We start from the raw sequence: 20,121 nt of genomic DNA on the forward strand, positions 1-20,121 counted from the left end.
AACTCAGGAAGCCTCACTGGACCGAGAATGGTGAGAGTGGAGGGAAACTAAGTGAAAGAGTACGCCACAGTTGGGAGGGTGGGAATGTGAAAGAGGGAGGGAGAGAAAAGAGTAAAAGAGAAAGAGTGAAGAAAAAAAAGGAAAAAGAAGTACAGGGGAAACAGCAGAGCAGAAGGGAAAATTCTTGTCAGCAATCTGCTCTAACCACACGGTTATAAATCCAAGGCTCTGCATGGTATGATTGCTGCAGTGCTATTATGGTGCACGGGAAGACGAAAACAGAGAAAAGACCAGAAAAGACAGACAGACAGATAGAGGAGAAGAAAGGAGCAGACAAACATAAACAGATGCACAATATTTTCACTCAGCCTTAAAATTTAAAAAAAAAAAGAGGAGAAGAGACATGCAGCGAGAAAAAGTTGTCTTTTAAAAAATACTTTTTGTTTCAAATCTATCTGATTTGTCTATCTATCATGCTGTCTATCTATCTGCTCTGTTCATACCGGAAGGTGGCGGTCACAGACATGTCCACGAGCACAGAGGTGGTGAGAGTCTGAGTGGAGCCCTGAGGGACCACATCTGGAACACCCTTTACTGTGAGGTTGGCCATGGGTTGCAGTCGATCCACTGTGACGTTGAAATGCTCTGTAAGGGTGCTGACATGGTTCATAGCCGTCACCTGGAAGAGATGCCACACAACCGGTAAGATGATTGAAGATAAGAAGTTGAAGTCTTGTGCCACATCTAAGTTATCCTTGATGGTGACACAACCCAATGAGGTGCAGTCATAATACTTCCAAACACATGGTGTGACCTCTGTAACTATTTGATAATCAATGAATCCTCTCATTTTTCTAAGACAAATACTATAAACTGTATTGGTTCTCACTTTTTTAAATGTATATATTTGCTGGTATTCTTTGCACTCTATGATTTAAAGTTGAACGTCTTTGGGTTTTGGACTGTTGGTCTGACATTTGAAGATGTCACCTAGGGATCTGGGAAACTGTGAAGGCCATTTTTAACAGTTTTCTGACATTTTGTAGACCAACAATTTATGACAAAACAATCAGCAGATAAATGGAGAGTGAAAGTAATTGTTAATTGCAGACCTTGTCACTATGTATTACTAAAAAGTTTCAAAAAGGTCTTAAATAAAACCAAAAATGCTAATGTTTTAATGTGTTGGGCTGAACCAATTCGTACATCATACATTTTTTTATCAGATGTAATTAACAGAAAAAAATAAAGAAATCTAAAATATATATCAAAAATGGCTGTGCTCTGTTGAAGCTCTATGTTTTCAAAGGCAGACAGGTTTCACTCTGTCCCATATTTTTGACATGTTGATTGTGATTAAGCTCATCAGTGTATAAAACTGTCAAAACAAATGGAAAACTTTCTGGTTAAACCTACCTCAATTTAATTTCAACTGAAAACATTAAATGTGCTTGACACATTTTGACAATTTGTTTGAGGATGCCCCATCACAAATACTGGGTGTCAAAAACAAGGCAGTCATATTTTATTTTAATTAAAGCAATTAATATTCTTTCATGAATGGTAACAGAAAAGACAGTTTGACAGTATAACAACAGTTTGACTCACTGAACATGAGAGAGAAACTCACCGTGAGCTTATAGACGGCAGCGTGCTGGTAGATCACATTGAGGACAGTGTTGTAATAGGTGAAGTAGGGCTTGTCATCAACCGTCCATTTAAATGTTGGATTAGAGCCTTCGAGCACTGACGCTGTATAACTCTGACACACACACGTATAAAATAAAAAGATATGATAAAAAGACAAAACACAGTGCAGTATGAATAATATCAAATATGAACTAGGCTCTTAATACTACTACCCATCACCAATTAAATACAGTCATGAACACACAAACTCACCACAACAGACTCCATCAACACCCTGTGGGCAGGGTGCGGCTGCACCACCAATCCTCTGAGTGGCTCTTCCAGGTGGACAACCACAGTCAAGCTGGCTTCTGTCACATTATTGTAGGCCTCCAGCTCGACCTGCATTGGACCCCTCTGCTCCTCCTCCTCCAAGCTCAGATCCAGCACTGCATACAGGCTTGGCTCCGCGACCTCCACCCCTGACCCTGAGGTCGGCCCAGGCTGACAGAGTGCTGGACTGGATGAAAACTCTGGGGGACAGTCAGACTGGAAGGTCACATTGTGATTACTGCTGCGCCGAGATGCCGTTGTTACATAGCGAGACTGGACACGGAGCAGCAGCCGGGTGTTGTTGGGCTGCAGGTAGAGGGTGCCATTCCCAGGAGGGGGGTGAAGGATTGTCAAGCCCAGAGGAGGCACCACCCGCAATGGACATGATGCTGAGACTTTGTATGATGGCTCAGCAGAAGTCACCTGGAAATGATTGAATCAAATTTGTTGTCAATTATCATGTTAACGCAGCATAATAACCAATATAGAACAAAAAGGGGAGATAATCATCCAAACTTAATGGATGTTGATTGATTAGCCAGTGTTAACACATGGAAAAATATTGATACAATTTTTCATTTTCAAATTACATGAATCCCTATAGAAAGTTCAAATTTAAAATCACACATTTAAAATCCCTTGCACACTGTTAGTTAGTTGATTGCTAATTTATCTAACACAGAAGAACACAATTCTTACAGGAAAAACCTTTAAGTATAGGTTCTGTGTTCTCACGTGGCCTCCTCCAGCATGTTGACATCTGTCAGATGCATGCTGGGATATGACATACAGCTTTGATGTCTTACCAGCAGGCTGTAGAGTCCGGGCTGGTGTAGACCAGCAGACAGCTGTGCTCCCTGCAGCTGGGTCTCACTGTGTCCCACATAGAGCACTCTGACGGGGCACACTGCTTCCTCCAGCCAGCCTCCCTCGCCATCCTGCACCAGCGCCTCCAGGTCAAGCTCTGGGTCAGGCAGAGCGTCAGCGTCGTGGTCAGCTGAGCTGTCTGTTGACTGTCTGGTGTTGTTAATCAAGAACCACTCTGATTGGTTAAGGGCTAAAACAGGTTGTCGCCACAGTGAGTGTGAGGAGGTTTGGCAGCGGAGAAGGGAGGCGGGGCCAGCATCATGCTGCAGGGCGATTATGTCGCCGCGGGAAACCAGGAGGTCCTCCAATTGGTCTTGCACCTGGGAGAAACAGGTTGCAAGAGATTGTAGGTTATCAGAAGGTACAGATCAATGTCAGACAGATAAAAGTCACATTGTGTGTCACCAACTTTGTGTACACATGAGAAGAGATTTCTTTATTGAATCAAAACTTCCTCTGCCTGTTTTGTTGCAGTGAAATGGCAGGCCTTGCACAACAGCTGCAATCCCTTAACTGTTTATATAATCCAGCTATAAACACCCTCAAATTAAAGCTGGAAGTCATTAGATATTTCTTCTGGTCTTATTTCACATCCAAAGCCTAAACACTGAAAACTCTGTCTAAATAACTATCCTCTCACCAGTATGTGTGCAGCTGGTCCTGCTGGTAGTGTGAAGACCACCTCGTTCTGGAGCTTGTATCGGGGTCTCAGTGCCCCGGGGGGCAGGCGATGAGCCTGGGTGCAGTTAGGACAGGACGATGGCTGGCAGGGACTAGAGAGGGTCAGGCACCGGCGCTGGAAAGGACACCACTGCTCTAGTCCGGGGCAAGAGGGTGGATCACTGTCCCTGGTGTCATTGGGGACACAAACAGCCACAGGAGCACAGGCTGGACCTCCACAACCTGAGACACAAGAATTCATTTTTTAATATCATTTAGTTTTTACTGAACGTGGTCAGATTACAAAAGAATACAAAACAGATCACCAACTTGCTCAGGGAGACTGTGTACAAGTGCAAATCAGGTATCTCACAATTAAAGTCACAAAAAATGTATTTTAATGCACTGACAGAACAGGTGCAGCAAATTAAATGAGGTAGATTAATTTATTCATATTTGTTATTTTTTTCTGTTTAATATCATATATTGCATATGACAAATTTAAAAAGGAGAAAACTTTTTCATTTAAAAAACACAGAGTGATACTTTAAGGAAAAAGTACAAAATCACAAGATAAACCAATCAGAATCTAAAGCTGATTTGTTGCCTGTCACTTTAAATATAACAAGCATGATGAAGCAAAACTGCAGATAAAAGCAATGAATTATTGGATCAAAGAGATTAAATCAACAAGAAAATCTCTCCAAAACAAGCCAAAAAAGTGTGTACTTGTGGAAAATAAATGTGAAAGATTTGTGTGTGTGTGTGTGTGTGTGTTGTAGTGGGAACATAATTAATGTGCTGGGCTGATATCCATCTCTGAGTGGGGCAGAGCAAACTTGCAGAACTGTGTAATTAATAACACCGTTGCATTATCTTATTATCTCTTGTGTCTCATCCTCTACTGCTGCATTCACAAATTCCAAGTGAAAGCTTCACAAAAACGTGCTCGCTTGTCTTTTACGAACCGCCTGTCGTCTCTGTGGATTTCTGTTTCTCACATCTTTCATGTGCATCCACTCTCTGCTCCTCTGTCTCTTGCACATTTTTTGCTGCTATGTCTCAGTGGAGATGTACAAAAAACACAAAAAGCATCTCTGTCTTTTGTGCTTTGTGCGACATAGTGTTGCCGTTACGTGCCGTGTGTCTGGTGATCTCAGACAAGGACAGGAAGCCCTCAGAAGGGAGGTGACCTTGATTGGTCTTGTTTCCTTTGTCCCAGTTTCTGTCTCTATTTAAACTTTTCTTTCATGTTCACCCAGCCAACATCTTTAGACAAGGTTGGTCAGTATGTGTGTTTTTGTTGTTTATTTTCTAACAGGTGGTTTATATATTTTATAACACCTGGTGATACTCGCTAGGAATGTGCAGATGGTTTTACGTGTCATTTGTGTGTGAGAAAGAAGTGTGTTTCTGTGTGTGACTCACTGGGTAGTAGCAGGTGCAGGTTGTGATAATGACAGTGAGGTCTGTAGGTCTGGAATCGGATGTGGATTTGTGAGCCAAGCTCCTGAGTGACAAATTCCAGGGAGGAAAGACGACCTGCTTGAACAAAACTCAGTGCTGGGAACAGCAACACCTGAGTGAAAAAAAAACAACAACAAAATAGAGAAAAAATGAGAGCAAGTATGAAAGAGACACAAAGTCTTATGAGAGCAGTAGAGCTATAGTGATTAAATAAACAAGCTGAGATTTCCCCTCACCTCTATGGCACTGCTGGGTGTTTGTGCTGCAGAGAGTGGAGTGGTGGTGGCATGGTGCAAAGGATTTTGGGAGGGAAACACAGCCAGGCCCACCATGTAGATTCCTGCATCTGGAACACGCACTATAGGGAGAGAAACAGAATGAAGTCAAGTTGCCAAAGGAGGAGAGAGGATTGAGGGTAGAGAGGTAGTGCAGGCAATTTACAGGCAATGATGGAGCATGTTTCCTTTTTTTTGCAGGAGGACTGCAGTCCACACAGTTACACATTGTTTTGAGAGAGAGAGAGGGGAAGAAATGAGAGGGAGAGCAAACCTCCGTAGACACAGACCAAACAAAACTACTGTCAAAGATACTAAAAGAAGAACACTTCAGTACAGGATGTATTGGCTCCTTGCTGACTGACACAAAAACAGAGACGGAATCAAAGACCAAAGAAACGCAATTAAACATTCAGGCAGAGACACACTTAAATTCCCCCTGCCACACATATACATTGAGTCTCACACTGTGACATTGAATTTCCCTTCAGTTTTGAAGGTAGTTTTAGTCTGCGCTGCTCTCGCTGACTGTCTGCTGTTGTACATTTTTTAGAGGAATTCAGCCTCATTAAGACTCTTCCTGTGGAGCAGACTGGAGCGGTCACTCCAGTTTAACTTCAGCTTGAGGTTCTTCTGCACCAAGTGAAGTGTTACATTATGAACCTGAGTATAAGGAAGAATATGTCCTATTCCATAATAATTAAATCAGACAGCCTTCTATTCACTGACTATGCAATGGGTAAAAAAAAAAAACCCAAAAAACGTAAAGCTGCTGGCTGATTAAAATGGAGCTTGCAGTAGTTCAGGCAGGCACAGAAGTCTTTTTACGGTCACATGTTCTATATACACTCCAATCATGCATGTCCACAACTACTCTCCCATATAAACATTTGACACTCGTTCAACACTGAGCTCTGCATCCTCGCTGCTGCTCTGCTGCCTGCGTTCAAAAATGTAGCTCCCACTCTCTTCCTAGCCACTTCCCTGTATTAGCATTCAGCTGTACGTGAATTTTTAACAAATGTTCATGTTCATTAAATGCTATGTATGAGGCTCTGTCAGGTGGGTTTGTGAGCTCACGGACAGTCTGGGTCAAGATTGCTCAGACTTCTTCCAGAGCATCACATGAGGACACACACACACACACACACACACACACACACACACACACACACACACACACACACACACAGCCAAACTAAAATGCATATTTCCTGGATGTGCATATTATATGTAGATGTTATCACAGGTGTCTACATCCAGCAACACTTGTGTGGGCCACTTCTCATCTAGAAGTGGTAAACACTTTGTGTTTGGACAGATATCAAGCTGCTGCCACATATAAATACCATAAATTGCTTCATGAAGTCTGCTTATCGTCCACTTTTTGATAACTGTAATGTTTTATCCCTTCACAAATTTTACATATAAAACCAGACATTATGATAAATGGGAATACTGAAATGATGCATGTGGCCATATGAAAATACAGAGATGCTTTGCCATAATATTCTATATTCTGAAATAACTATAATGCTGAAAATGATGGAGCGCCGTCTCTGGATGCTTCTTACAAAAGGAGCAATTTGTATCAATGCCAAGTGTGCTCCAATTATAAATGGTGCTTCAGGGAGCACGTCTTGTGCCTGTGATTAGTTATGAAGGAGGCTGTTTGCTTTTCCTTTCTACACTTGTTTGTGCCACAACTAAATTTACATAAAATTGATAGTGAAGAAGGTTGAAATTCTCTGCTCTTTGCCCAAATAACTAAGGAGCAGAGGGATTTGGGGAGACTGCATTTGCAATGAATCTGTACCTCTGGTTTTTCCTCTTATTGCTCTGATTATGGATTTCTAGGCATTTGGACTGCCTCATTTTTTTGTGTCGATGTGCATGTGTCAGTGCGTGTGAGTGTATATATAAAGCCTACCTTGGGGGCTGTACTGGCAGACATAGGCTCGTTTGGCATGGCATGGGTGTGAACTGGTCTGAGCACGCTGATCGAGTGACACGCACATGTTTCCGCGGGATATCTGGGAACGAGGTGGCTGGCCCTCCTCTCCCTCCTGTGCCTCTGAGCCGTTTGCCCAGCGCAGCCTGCCAGGAGAGTCGACGTCACTCAGTCCCAGCCATACACCTCGCTCCCTAGGGCAGGAATGGACAGGTAACACACAGATTAACACAATGCCTGCTTGGTATTTAGCTATGCGGCTGTTGACAGCTGAAAAATTGGCTTCTGTGCTGATGTGACACACACACACACGTTGTCCTAGGTCACTTTTGGGGACATTACATAGACTTACATTGACTTCTTTGAGACTTACCCTAACCCTAACCATAAGCACTGACCATAATTTACCAATTAGAAACATGGCATTTGTCCCAAATTGGACAAGCCCTCCCCAAGTAACTGGTCTTTAGTCTGAAATTTGTCCCCAAAAGTAGCCTAAGTAGGAAAATACCTGTATTAAGTTCAAGGGTAACTGATGAAAAGAAAAAATCTTTTTCACACATGTCCTTCTGAATGTGCCAGTACTGTCAGATCAGGAACAACAGACCACACACTACTCCTTATAGAACATCCAGACTTGAATCAATATGGGACTCAAGAAGTGACATTGAAGTCAGTGAATTATGTGCCATCTTGCCTTAAACAATCAATGATTGCAGGGCAGAGAGAGCATGAAAATGGGCTTTGATTGAGCCTCAATGGGATGTTACTGAAGGGATGTCAGATATTTTCTACATCCCTGTGATTACAACAGATAAATTGGATTTTCACTCCATGAGTCCACTAATTGACTGCACATTTTCCCCTGCTTCCATTTTTCTCTTTTTCACATGCTGTTAGCTGAAAACAAAATGGTCTTCCCTCCAAAAGAAAAGTCAGTGTATGACTCACTGTGATCTAAGGACTTGTGGGAGAAAACGGAAGCAGCATTTTAGACATTTAGTTTGATGCTTGTCTCCGTTGTTTTCTGACATGTCCAAAAACATCACCTGGATAAAAGCAATTTCCTTCCTTTCTGTCTTGTCTTGTCTTTTTTTTTTTTTTTTGGTCAGGCTTTTCTACAATGGCAGACTACTCACATCTGGGAAAAGGACATCTGAAAGGACGGACAGGGGTTAAAAAATACAAGCAGAGAGGGAACAAGAAAAAAGGGTCTCTGTGGCAAAAAACCAAGAGTGATGAAAAAAAAGTTCCTTATATAAGCGCGGGGGTGGAGGAACACGAGAGTGGAGGAGGAGAGAGCGGAGAAGCTCCATCTGCAGCAGGTTTTTTCTTCTCTCATCCACTTTGGTTGATGAGGGCAGGGCCTCTACCCCCACACTGACACACACACACACTATGAACTGTGGACTCCTCCTCCCAGGGTGTTAAAGTTACAATGCAGCTGTGCTTTTACAGATGTGTTTTTAGCGACCTTCTCAGACCTAAACACCAAACACTGGTGGCCCTCATATCAGCGTGAGGCCAGAAAGGTTTTCATCATCACAAAGCAGAATCCAGAGTGTACCTCACATGATGTACATAAACGGTGCATCACACAAACGTTAGAGTACATATAGAAAAGAAGCATTACTATATGTGGAAATATAGTGTTTACTGTCAACAAGCCCAAGCCTGACATACTCTGTTTGCATCTCAATACAAGCTGTATGTGGAAAAGACTGTAATGGAAGTTTGTCAGTAAGAAAATTAATGAAAAACAAAAGAAACAATAGAAAGAGGTGAATAAATGAAAAAAAAAAACAGAGAAATCAATCAATGCAGTGATCTTCAAGGCATGAAGTTCATGAACAGTAAATAATAAATAATGAGACGTACTGGCCTTGAAAACAGCCTCATGTCTGAACAACACGTGCGCACACACAAACACAAAGAGTCACATTCAGTTAAATGAGCCTCAAAGTTGACGCAGAGAGGGGGGGAGACGCAGGAAAAGCACAGTTTACACATGCCCAACCAGACAATGTACTTTTGTGATTTTCAGCAATGAACATGTCAACACCTGTTTTGAATATTTGTAGTCTGTCAAAATGTTTCTTTCTCTGGCACTACTGCAAACAAACTGAGACGTGGTGAGAACTATTAATGTTGTCATGCAAGCAGGGATGAGGCATTTAGTCACAGAGCTGGAAAAATCAGAGAAGACAAACTCTGAGGCCTGATTTTTTCACCCCGTTCAGACAGAAATACTCACTGTGTGACTTTACATGCCAGCAGGTTACGCAGTGCGTCACTTCTGACTATTGCCAGATCCCCACCGCGGTCTGAACACTGCTGTCGAGCATCGGTCCAGCTCAACTCCCCCGGAATGATCTGGAAACAGCGTGAGGACTCGGTGTGGTACACCCCATCCTTTGGACAGTAAGGGGAGGCTGGCAGAGGACAGACACGTGATTTTTCAGATTGCTTGAAGTCAAACTTGCAACATCGTGGAAAGAAACAATCATTATTTTATTTCTAGAAATATGAACTTTAAAGACTTGACTTCGTTTTTGATGAACATTACAAAATTAACTGTACATTACATACTGTACAATACCTGTATACTCTGTGAATAACTTACACATCATTACAAATCACAGTGTTCACAAAACTGCATTTATACCGTTAGAGAAATAAACTAATATTTAGGGAGCTCTAGTAAATGTGGCAATAGGCACAGAAAAGTTCTCTTCTAGGTGTGTGAACCTTAATTTCCATTAAATTCCTGAATAAAACATACGTAATATTGATCGATATGGGTGGGAAAACATCTGATGTCTCAGCTACAAAAAATGGATTGCTCATATCCTTTTCGCAATGTTCAGTCTTTGATAAATACTTGAACAGTAGTTCAAGGGTACGAGTTTCTGAAAGGCTTAGATAAACATGGTTAGGAAAAGGAGGTACAAATACATGTTGGTAAATAGGTAACAAGTAAAACCGGGTATAAAAGTTCAGGAGGATAAAAAAAACCTTGAGGCTTGTTACAGACTGCGTGGCCTTACCCACATGCCTGAGCTGCATGGATACACACACATAAACACACAAAGTATCCAGTTGAGGCAGCCAGAAAGAACTCGCAGTGACATTTCTTGTCTTTCATATTCCCACTTTTTCCTCCAGCGAATCATCTTAGTTTCACAAACTCTCGCTTATTACTGTCTCTGCTTTTCTTCTGAAGCTTCATCTGGCACTTTGTAGAAGCCAGGCCCACAATATCTCAAAGAAAAAACCTGGTGCATGGATCAAATAATGGTAAAAGATAAAATCATAAAAATCAACAAATGGAAGAAATCTTTAACTGACTGAAATAGGAGATGAGAAGGGATATGATGAGAAGGGGGATAGGTAAAGTTTGTATGTGGGTCCATATGCAGTACACATCTGAGAGATTGTGTGTATGTCTATGTGTGAAAAAGGAAGATAGGGATACAGTTAATGTGTAACTGCTTTCATACAAGACTTAACTGATGGATCACTCTACTGTGACCAACTGTGAGAGCCTCGAGAAGCTCAGAGAGTGCAGACAGGCAGCAGCAAGGTTTGGACGTCAGTCAGGTACAATCAATATTTTATAATAACACAACTTTGTATAACATGGAGGATGTTGGTTGTGGTGATGAACCCAACCCCACACTGCAGTTCCTCTTAGTTCTGTGGAGCTTTTCAGTTTGTTTCAGCTCATTGTTTTTGTTTTCCAGCCACAACTTTACTGTTTTGGTCATTACCACCCCTCTCGTAAGCCAATTGGAGGCACAGCAAGCATCTGTTTTCAGCAAAAAAAAAAAGCTCTAAAAGCCCTCTGTACACTACCTACTCAACATCAAGCAGCAAGTGAAGTCAGTGACTAGCTGGTGAGGAAAGTAGAGCATTTAGCAGCGAAAGAGACAGATATTTGTCTTAGGAGTTGGTGGAAACCAAACCAGAGCTAAAAGTGGAGTGAATATTGGACTCTTATTTGTCAGGTGGACACAAACACAGCTCCAAATGAATTCTAATGTTGCTCTATACTGTATCTGCTGGATGTGTAAATAGGCAGCTGTATGTTAACAAGTTTGCCATATGAACCTAAAAGGTCAATATAATAATAATAATAATTAGAAGAAGAAGAAGAAGAAGAAGAAGAAGAAGAAGAAGAAGAAGAAGAAGAAGAATCAAATACAATAATATCAGCCAATATTGTGTTCACAGCTTGTTTTTGTATCAATTTTGTTGACGAATAATTTTCGTCATAGTTTTTGTCAACAACATTTTTCACTGACGAAAACAAGACGGTAACTAAATAAAAACTAATTTATGATGACAAAATCTATTGACACTTTTGTCAACAAATAAAAATGAGACAAAAATGTTAGGGGGAGATGAGTTGGGATGAGATCAGACATATATGGATAAGTTTCACATTTTCACAAGATCCTTCGTAACGCAGTTAAAAAATATTTCAAGCTAATGTTATTTTATCAGCCACCCCAGCTGGTGTGTTTTCGATAAACTTGCAAGATAATACAAGCTAAAGGAAACCACCGCTGTCCTCTACTGATTAGAGAAGTGACCCAGAGTTGCTAATCTTAGATTGTAAATTGAAAGATTGATTGACACACTAAAGATAATAAGTGCAAAGTTTCACTGTCCTCAAATTGAGACAAATATGTAACAAACAGAAGAATGCACGTCTGAAGAAATGTTTACACTGAGCTTTCAGTACCACACCGACGTGTCAAAAAAACATAATGTTTAACTTCATGTTCATGTTAACTTAATGTTACTGTTACTTAGTGTCAGACATATGACGGGAGAAAGGAGCAGAAATGCAGTATAGAGACAGCTTGGAGCTGTATGTATGCATGTGTATGAGCGAGAGAGGGGAGGGCAGGTTAGGGGATGAGAGAGAGAAAAATCAGAACTTGATTTTTTCCCTCTTATTCAACCTCACAAATACAGAAGACCTCCGATGACAAGGATGGGCCGCTGAGTGCAAATAAAGATGGTGCATCTCAGCAGAATATTTAAACAGATCTTCTAAGTACAAAAGTGAATCTAAAGAACAACATACCAAGGAGCAGGGCATAGCTAAATGGATTGGGCGCACAGGATTAGTGGTCACAACGACTGGAGATGAGGACTTTGTTCTTATGATTGAAACAGTAGAGTATATCTAATTATTCTGGCAGAGTGGGCCTAATGCTCTTTGATGTTATTTTGTTATAGTCTGAGAGGGTCTTTTGTAAAAAAGCAAGAACATATTCTTGTTTCTTTTATATGAGACTTGGTTTTATTTCTATTTGATTTTAAGATAAAGAAACGTTTCAAACCTTCAAACCTTAATACTTTTATGGAATTTTCTTACTTTAGGGGCTATTGGGTTATACTGGCCTTGAGGTGACAGAGTTAGCAACACTGAGTCTTAAGCTGAAGGAGACACTGTCTCCTCTCCTTGAGACTCAGACCAGCTGTCTGCGATGTTGGGGGAAGTGGAAGCCTTTCTGATAAAGGGTAAATCGGTGTTGCTGTGGTTACTAAGGTCAGAGAAGGTGACTGCCTGATTCCTTAGACACCACAGATGACAGGTGACTGTGTAGATTCAATTGGTATAATTAGACAACAGTGGCTAATCATGACCTGAAGCTTCATGCAGCGTGACTTAATGAGTTTGTGAGCCATTTGTGAATGTACAGAAAATTAATCAGAAATTCCAGAGAAACATTTAAATAATGCATTACACTTCAACTAAACCTGTTAGATTTTACTGTAGATTTAGTCCAATAAAATCTTAAAGAGAACCTATTATGCTCATTTCAGCTCTAAATTTTTATTTTTGGACTCCACTAGAGTAGCTCGGCATGATTCACAGTTCAAAAAACTCCTTATTTCTCTTATACTGGCCCTTTATGCAGCCCCTCAATATACACAGTTTCTCACACTCCGTTTTAGCTCCTGTCTCTTTAAGGCCCCGCTCCCTATGAGCCCACTCTGTTCTGATTGGCCAGCTTTATGTATCAGAGTTGTGTAACTTTACCGTCAATGCAAACCAAACATTTCCTGCTTTACTGCTTCAAACTAAGCGTTAGCAGCGCTAAAAATCGGTTGAAACAACAACATATGGAGTTATTTGTTCAGCGGATCAGGTAGAAATAATGCGTGGAGGAAGAGTACGAGCAGAAACAGCCACAGTGAGATGTTTTATGAAGAGCTGCAGTCAACCAGCACACCTCTAACAGGTAAACTACTTATTTTACTTTGCTGTGCTGTGTAATGTTGTCGTGGCTTGGCGTAACTACTCCCAGAGCAGTCTGAAGCTGCTGCTTTCTGCTCACAGGGATTACTGCTACATACGTTTACCTCGTTATTTGACACGTCGGCCACTTTTAACATGAACATCCGACATTGTGACATTATATATATATATATATCTGAAAATAAGGAAGAGCATAATACGTCACCTTTAAGATATTTAGTTAACTAAAACTAAACTAAAAAAATGCAGATGACTAAAGTATGACTAAAACTAGATCAAAATTTGCCCAAAGCTGACTGGCTATGATAATGTGAGTTTGATTATTTGTGAATTAACAGAGAAATTAAATAAGTCTTTCTTTCAACCCCAATGATGGACAAGCATTTAGCATTTTTTCAGAGACATTTATCCTCCTAGTTTTCCAGATAAAACCCACAGAGAGCCACAGAGCAACTGTTCAAGTTTACACCAAAAGGAAAGCCAAAACTAACTGGCTGTTGATTACCACTGATGTAACAATGTTTCTGTAACACTACGATTATTGATCAAATCAATACAGATGTCCGCTGAGTTTCATTAGCCGCTCAGAGCTCGCTTGTTGGAGTATCCTACCTTTGGCAACCTGGACATCATCCTTTCTGATCTGCCAGTCTACATCCACTCCAACAGCACCCCAGCTGACAAGAGTGAACTCGAGACTCTTATTGGCCACAGCAAGAGGTGGACAGCGCAGCTCCAGTTTGGGAGGAAGTGTCACGGTCACCTCCCCGCGTGCAGAGACCTGAACACATGACACAAATTATTAAAATCGCATCATTACGAGCTACACCTGTTACTTTATTATATTATATAAAAATAAAAAAAGATTCCTCATCTTTTCTCTCTCACCTCCTTGTGTCCAGCCCAGGCCATCAAACTGACCGCATATCGTCCTGGAAGTCCGTATTTGTGAGTTGCTGCAGTGACTGTAGTGTTGACCCGAGATGAAAGGTCACCAAAGTCCCAGGACAGTGTTACTGGAGCGACAGAGGAGGCGGCGGAGAAACTGATACAGTCATGGACACTTTGAAGTGAGAGAGGCTTCAGCGAGACCGAGAAGTCCACCGCAAACACATCATGGGCCAGAGTCCACCCACATTCCTGTGCACAGAGGGAACCATGTGAAGAAAAAGGGGCTTTTTGTGTTAATATGCACAAATATTTAAAAGTAAAAGGAAACTTTTTCACTGTTGATTGTTAAGATGTTTGTGGTTTTTCTATTATTTTTATGGTTTTAAATAAATAAACTGGTTTAATAAATCTTATGAGCAGCTCTGATTTAAAAATAACAAATCTTGATTTTCAATTGTTTTCAATTCTGGCTAACTTCTCTGGAGTTCTTCTGTACAGTAGTCATGCAGGAAACTGAATCTGAGGATGTAGGGAAGTTATTCAAGCCGCAGAGGGAAATTGTTGGTCGGTTTAGAGGAAATCCTGAATGTTGTGTTTACAAAAGGAGAAACAAAGAAAGAGAAGGAAGCTACCAAAGGAGGTCACCTTTAGAGACCGCGCTTTAGGATATAAATGTTTAACTATAGTTTTATGAAGTGGTTATATGTGTAAATTGACTTCTTGACTATGAAACAAAAATATGCATAAAAAAGCGTCATAACCCAGACTATAATTTGTCACATCTGGTGATATTGTTTTGCAGCAATTATTACCTGGGACCTCTGTGTGCTGCATACCTTCATAACTTGGGGCTTCGTACAAGCAGCAGAACATTGAGATTCGCTGATGAAGTTTGGCTCAGAGTTTGTGCTGCAGAGACACTCGTGCCTCTCTCCCAAGCCCCCATAGCGGTGAGATGCTGCAAAACACACACTGTTACACTGTTCACGTGTGAAGTTGCCCGGCGTGGAGGAAGAGAAGATAACAAGCTCGCTCCGTTCCCCTCCTCCGCTGCTGCTGTCCTCAAGACAAGCTGCATAATTCAGACCTGAAAAAGGGAGATGATATATGGCTCAAGTCAACGTAGTTTAACGATGAAACATATTTTGTCTCATATTTCATTCATAATTTTAACCAGCATCAGACCATCTCACCATGGGATCGGTAAAAAGAGATGAACTGATGAATGGTTTATTCCTCTAATATCTGAATTTGTCACCACAAAGAATATAAAAATACAGTATCATTATTTTTATCCTTTGATCTGTTTTAAACCAAAAAGCAACAATTAAGAAGTTCACTTTTCATGCATTTTCATTGATTTTCTTTTTACTTTCTAGTAGATAAAGCCTGTCTACTGATCATCAAGCATGCATTGCTTGATGACATTCTTTCCTTGAGTTGAGCCTCTTAGGCATCAGATTGCATAATGAAACACAGCTCACACCTTATTGGGACTAAGAACTGCCTGAGAGATTAGAGAGATTAATCTAGATCAAGGAAGGCCATGAAATACTACACATGAATCCATAAAGGCAGGATGGTTCCATTACAAAAGAAACAGGGAAAGGAGACTAACAAGATTTTTTTTTAGCTTTTGTCATTTTTGTGAATTATAAAAGTAACATATGCAAGTGTCTGCATTACTGTGTATTTGTTTTGTACCACAGGTGAGCAGGCTGACGTTGAGCAGGGGTTGGTCGCGGAGCTTAGGTGGGTGTTTACAGAGCATGGCGTCCGGCCGTTGAACTTGCACCCCTTTCTCCTGGAGCCAGCTGACCAACCGGAACAGCTTACAGTCACACTCAAAGGGGTTAAAGCTCAGGTCACTTGAAGAAAGGGAAAGATAGTGGATGTGATGGTACTTGAAATGATGTTTCAACAACAAAGATGGCTGAACATTCAGAGTCTTCTTGTCTCACATTAGCTTAAATGATAATGTCTTTAATTATGTGCTGAAATTATACAAAATAGTATAAGATTTTGTAAATATTACAATATAAAACTTTTAATGTATCAACACTCTACCAAAAACACCAAAAATTTAGAAAACAAATTAAACATTTCACCTTTTGCATCAAAATAATACTCAAACATTTTGGACAAAACAGTTTTCCAACTTTTAATGGAGCTAGATGAGACAAATAACAGTTAGCTAGCAAAACGGCTAGCTCCTGCCAAAAAGTTGATGCTGAATACACCTTCCAACAAATGTTGTCTTCTAAGCTAGTGCAGTAGCCATGAATACATTTTGTTTAGAGTTGGAAAAGTACAAAAAGCCTGAAACTTCACTATAGGGAGAAGACCCAGCCATTTTTGGTCAGTAGCGTTACAGCTCCAATGTGTAACATTAAGCTAACTCTTACTTAAACCACAAAGTCAGTGTTACAAGATACAAAGTCCAGTTAAATACTGCATCCTTGGAGAAGTGGAAAGGCCTAAATGGCGAAGTTAGGCAAACTTTTTTCCCCCTGCTTTTTCCATGGCAGACTTGACTTTTCGTAGCGGAAAAGGTGCAGTTGTAATAACGTTAATGATGGCTCTGCTCCATTGAAACTATGGCAGTGAGTCAGAGCCAGACAGCACAATACCACAACTAGAGTACTGGCACAACTAAGTGGAATACAGCCATAATTAACATCATTAGTTACACCTGTGCTTTTGTTGCTATGCCATGTCAAAATGTCAGCCATTGAAAAGGACTGTTTTTTTAAAAAATGATGTAGGAAAGAGCCAGGGCAAAGAGGTCAAATGAAGGAAGATAGTGTGAATGGAAATAATGGGAAAGGGAAAAGTGACTGAAAAGACGGAGGAGAAATAAAAGAGGCAAACAGGAGGAGGAAAGGATAGAGTGAGAGTACAATAATATGTGGCATTTCTCTCTCCATCTATTATCAACTAGTCTGTTTAGCTCAATTACAGACAAAAACTTTTCTCATCAAAAGTCCCGGCAAGGAATAATTACTAGTCACTAACTCCCACTCTAGTCTGAAATAGTGCTTCATTCATGTTGTGTGTAGGCGAGGTAACTGGAAACGTGCAGCTTATTTAAGCATGTGTGAACAGATGGATGTGTTTCTTTGTGCATATGCCTCTTTATGTGTGTGTGTATATACTGTATACTGTATAAATAGGGTCTAATTATGTTTGATTTATCATTCCATATTTGTTTAAGAGACAACTGACAAAGAGATACAGAAATACACAGAGAATAACAATGAATTGTGATGACTTACATTTGAGTTAAATTGCATAGGTTGTCACATATTCTTTCTTCTATGGTGGTGATTTCGTTGTGGCTCAAATTGCTGATGGAAACAAAAGAGACAAATCATTGTTGGCATTAAAACAGGAGCAAGTCTTTTTTTTAACCTTGCGATGCAACTGGATTCGAGATCACGTGAGAATCTGTCTGCGTTGCGGACCAATCGGCATCTTATGAGGATTCTCGTGTGATCTCACGATCTCTGCCTCACGAGGTAAGATGGTGATAGACAGTGACAGACAGGCAGTTCATCCAATCAACTACCAAGTATTTTTTTTTGAAAGTGCCTGCCCTTTTCCAAACAGGTTCCAAGACTTCTCAGAGACTTCTCATCTGACTTCTCATCTGGTGTCTGGGGTGTCAGGTTAAGCCTTTTTCCTTCCGTTTTCTGACTTCACTAATTTGTGGCAATTACTATCATAATTTAAGCAACATTTATGAGGTGTGGGTTTGTTCTCACGTCCTTGTTAACAAACATTAACCATAACACAATAGCTAACTGAATGATAAATCCCAAATGACTGAAATGCTGAGTAACAGAAAACACTTAAAACTTTTGTTTCTAGCTTTTTTTCCCCCCTCTTCCCACTCATACGCTTTGTTTCCATGCTTCTCTCTCTCTCTTTCTCCTTCACTCCTCGTCTCCCTTCTCCTTCTCCACTCACAATCATCTCCTTCTCCCTCCCTCCTCTATCCAGTAGGCTACATAATGGGGCCGTTGTGTGGTGGTTTTGGAAGGAGCTGATGGAAACCACCAGTCTTCTCTCATCATACATAGACGCACGCACACATGCACGCATGCACACACACACACACACACACACACACATGCTTAAACGCCCATTCAATGGGTGGAAGAAATAAGGTAATGGATGGAGGAAGGGAGAGATGGACAGATGGAGAGAGGGAGGTGGTGGGAGCCTGGAGCAGTAAGCTGTAATTGAACTTAATCGTGCTGTGATTGGTGTGTGTGTATGTGTGTGGGTATATGTGTACTTTTTTTCCTGAATGCTCTCTGGTCCAGCTAGCCCACTCCTGGGATTTCTGCCTACTTAAATCCAGACTAAACCAAGTCTTTCTCTCTCCTGCTTTCTTTTTCATCTCCCTCGCTCTCCCTCTTCATCTCTTCTCCTCTCCACCTTGGATTTGTCAGGTCTGTGTCTTCTCTTGACTTTTGTACTCACACGATTGACAGTGGACCACAGCAGAAAACCCCTCTTGGGAGAACAGTGATCCTGTTCTCTTGAAGATACCTGGAAGATAGATCGGTACATAATTAAATAGATAAATGTATACTGTAGATTGACTGTAGATAGATAGATAGATAGACAGACAGACACAAAACAAATGGATGTGTGTACTACTCACAGCTCTTGGAGGCCAGTGAGACGATCTAGCAGGCTCGTATCGAGGGAGGAGATGCGGTTCTTGGACAGATCTCTGTGGGACAAACCAACATATCCACATTAAAAACGCATGTGAGGACAAGATGATTGCACACACACACTGACACACACCCATGCGCGGTATCATCAGAAGTTGAAAAGTAATTCACCATATAATGTGATCACGTTAGTGCTGGGAAATGAAATGTAATAATAGCAAAGGAGAAGAGAGACAGGGAAACATTTAGCTCATATAAACAGGGGCGATGGCATAAATCCAAGCATACACACAGACACAGAGGCAATTCAAAGTGTGTCACATAAGGCAAAGAAATGCATTAGAGCAACATTTCTAAACGATAAAAAGAAAAAAATAGAAATAGAATACAATGTAGATGTGCCAAAGAACCATAAAAACACACAACAATGCAGGACTTTCTGGTTACAGCAGTCTGGATTGTATTTTCTTTGCTATGACACATCACAATGCAGCTGTTTTAGGGTCAAAACTTCACATCTTAAATCTTCATGAAGAAAAATGCTTCTGTTTAAACGTGGTGATTTTTTTCCATTTATTCAGTCAGTGTTGAAAGATTTTCACCAGTCCAAGGGTTTTTGAACATGCTCCGACCAAACTGCTTTTCGGATGGCTGAACAGCGTCTGAAATCCTCCCGGTCAGTAACTTTCTGAAACCAACAATCTGACATTCATGCCCACTAAGCTGGATTTGAACTTCTCTCGCCATTCTTTACACGACTATTTCGGCCGCCTTTCGTATGTAAAATCAAGTGCAACGCTGTAAGAACATTTGTCCAAAAGTAGGTGCTGTTATTCCTATTTTTAGGATTCATTGCATCTCACCTCTCTTTGTTCGAAAGCGTACTGATGCTTTGAGGGTCTTCACCAAAAAAGTTAAGTTATTTTCAAATTACACTTGTTAAGTCAAGTTTATTTATTCAGGCAAGAAAAGGATTTACATTGTAAAACCATAAATGGTACCTTCCAACTTTAGACCTTCAATGCATGTGAGAAAAAAACAAGAGTTGCCTAACAATGTGATTAGTGGTTTAATTTGGCAATG

At 40.7% G+C, this 20,121-nt stretch overlaps 1 protein-coding gene across 2 annotated transcripts in view; it reads right to left on the reverse strand.

The window, feature by feature from the left end:
- The window catches only part of pkd1a (polycystic kidney disease 1a), a 67,924-nt gene that overhangs the window by 32,293 nt on the left and 15,510 nt on the right, over window positions 1-20,121 (reverse strand). For both annotated transcript variants that reach the window (XM_042429116.1, XM_042429106.1), the window contains exons 2-17: window positions 19,023-19,094; window positions 18,839-18,907; window positions 17,626-17,697; window positions 16,055-16,218; window positions 15,187-15,437; window positions 14,348-14,599; window positions 14,072-14,240; window positions 9,437-9,614; window positions 7,162-7,376; window positions 5,193-5,314; window positions 4,918-5,068; window positions 3,470-3,732; window positions 2,769-3,149; window positions 1,903-2,385; window positions 1,631-1,762; window positions 504-679 (exon numbers count right to left, since the gene is read on the reverse strand). In XM_042429116.1, the coding sequence (XP_042285050.1) occupies window positions 504-679; window positions 1,631-1,762; window positions 1,903-2,385; window positions 2,769-3,149; window positions 3,470-3,732; window positions 4,918-5,068; window positions 5,193-5,314; window positions 7,162-7,376; window positions 9,437-9,614; window positions 14,072-14,240; window positions 14,348-14,599; window positions 15,187-15,437; window positions 16,055-16,218; window positions 17,626-17,697; window positions 18,839-18,907; window positions 19,023-19,094 (3,150 nt within the window). The remainder of the gene's footprint in view (window positions 1-503; window positions 680-1,630; window positions 1,763-1,902; window positions 2,386-2,768; window positions 3,150-3,469; window positions 3,733-4,917; window positions 5,069-5,192; window positions 5,315-7,161; window positions 7,377-9,436; window positions 9,615-14,071; window positions 14,241-14,347; window positions 14,600-15,186; window positions 15,438-16,054; window positions 16,219-17,625; window positions 17,698-18,838; window positions 18,908-19,022; window positions 19,095-20,121) is intronic.

This window comes from Thunnus maccoyii, chromosome 2, assembly GCF_910596095.1.
Source record: "Thunnus maccoyii chromosome 2, fThuMac1.1, whole genome shotgun sequence".
NCBI classification, from domain to species: Eukaryota; Metazoa; Chordata; class Actinopteri; order Scombriformes; family Scombridae; genus Thunnus; species Thunnus maccoyii.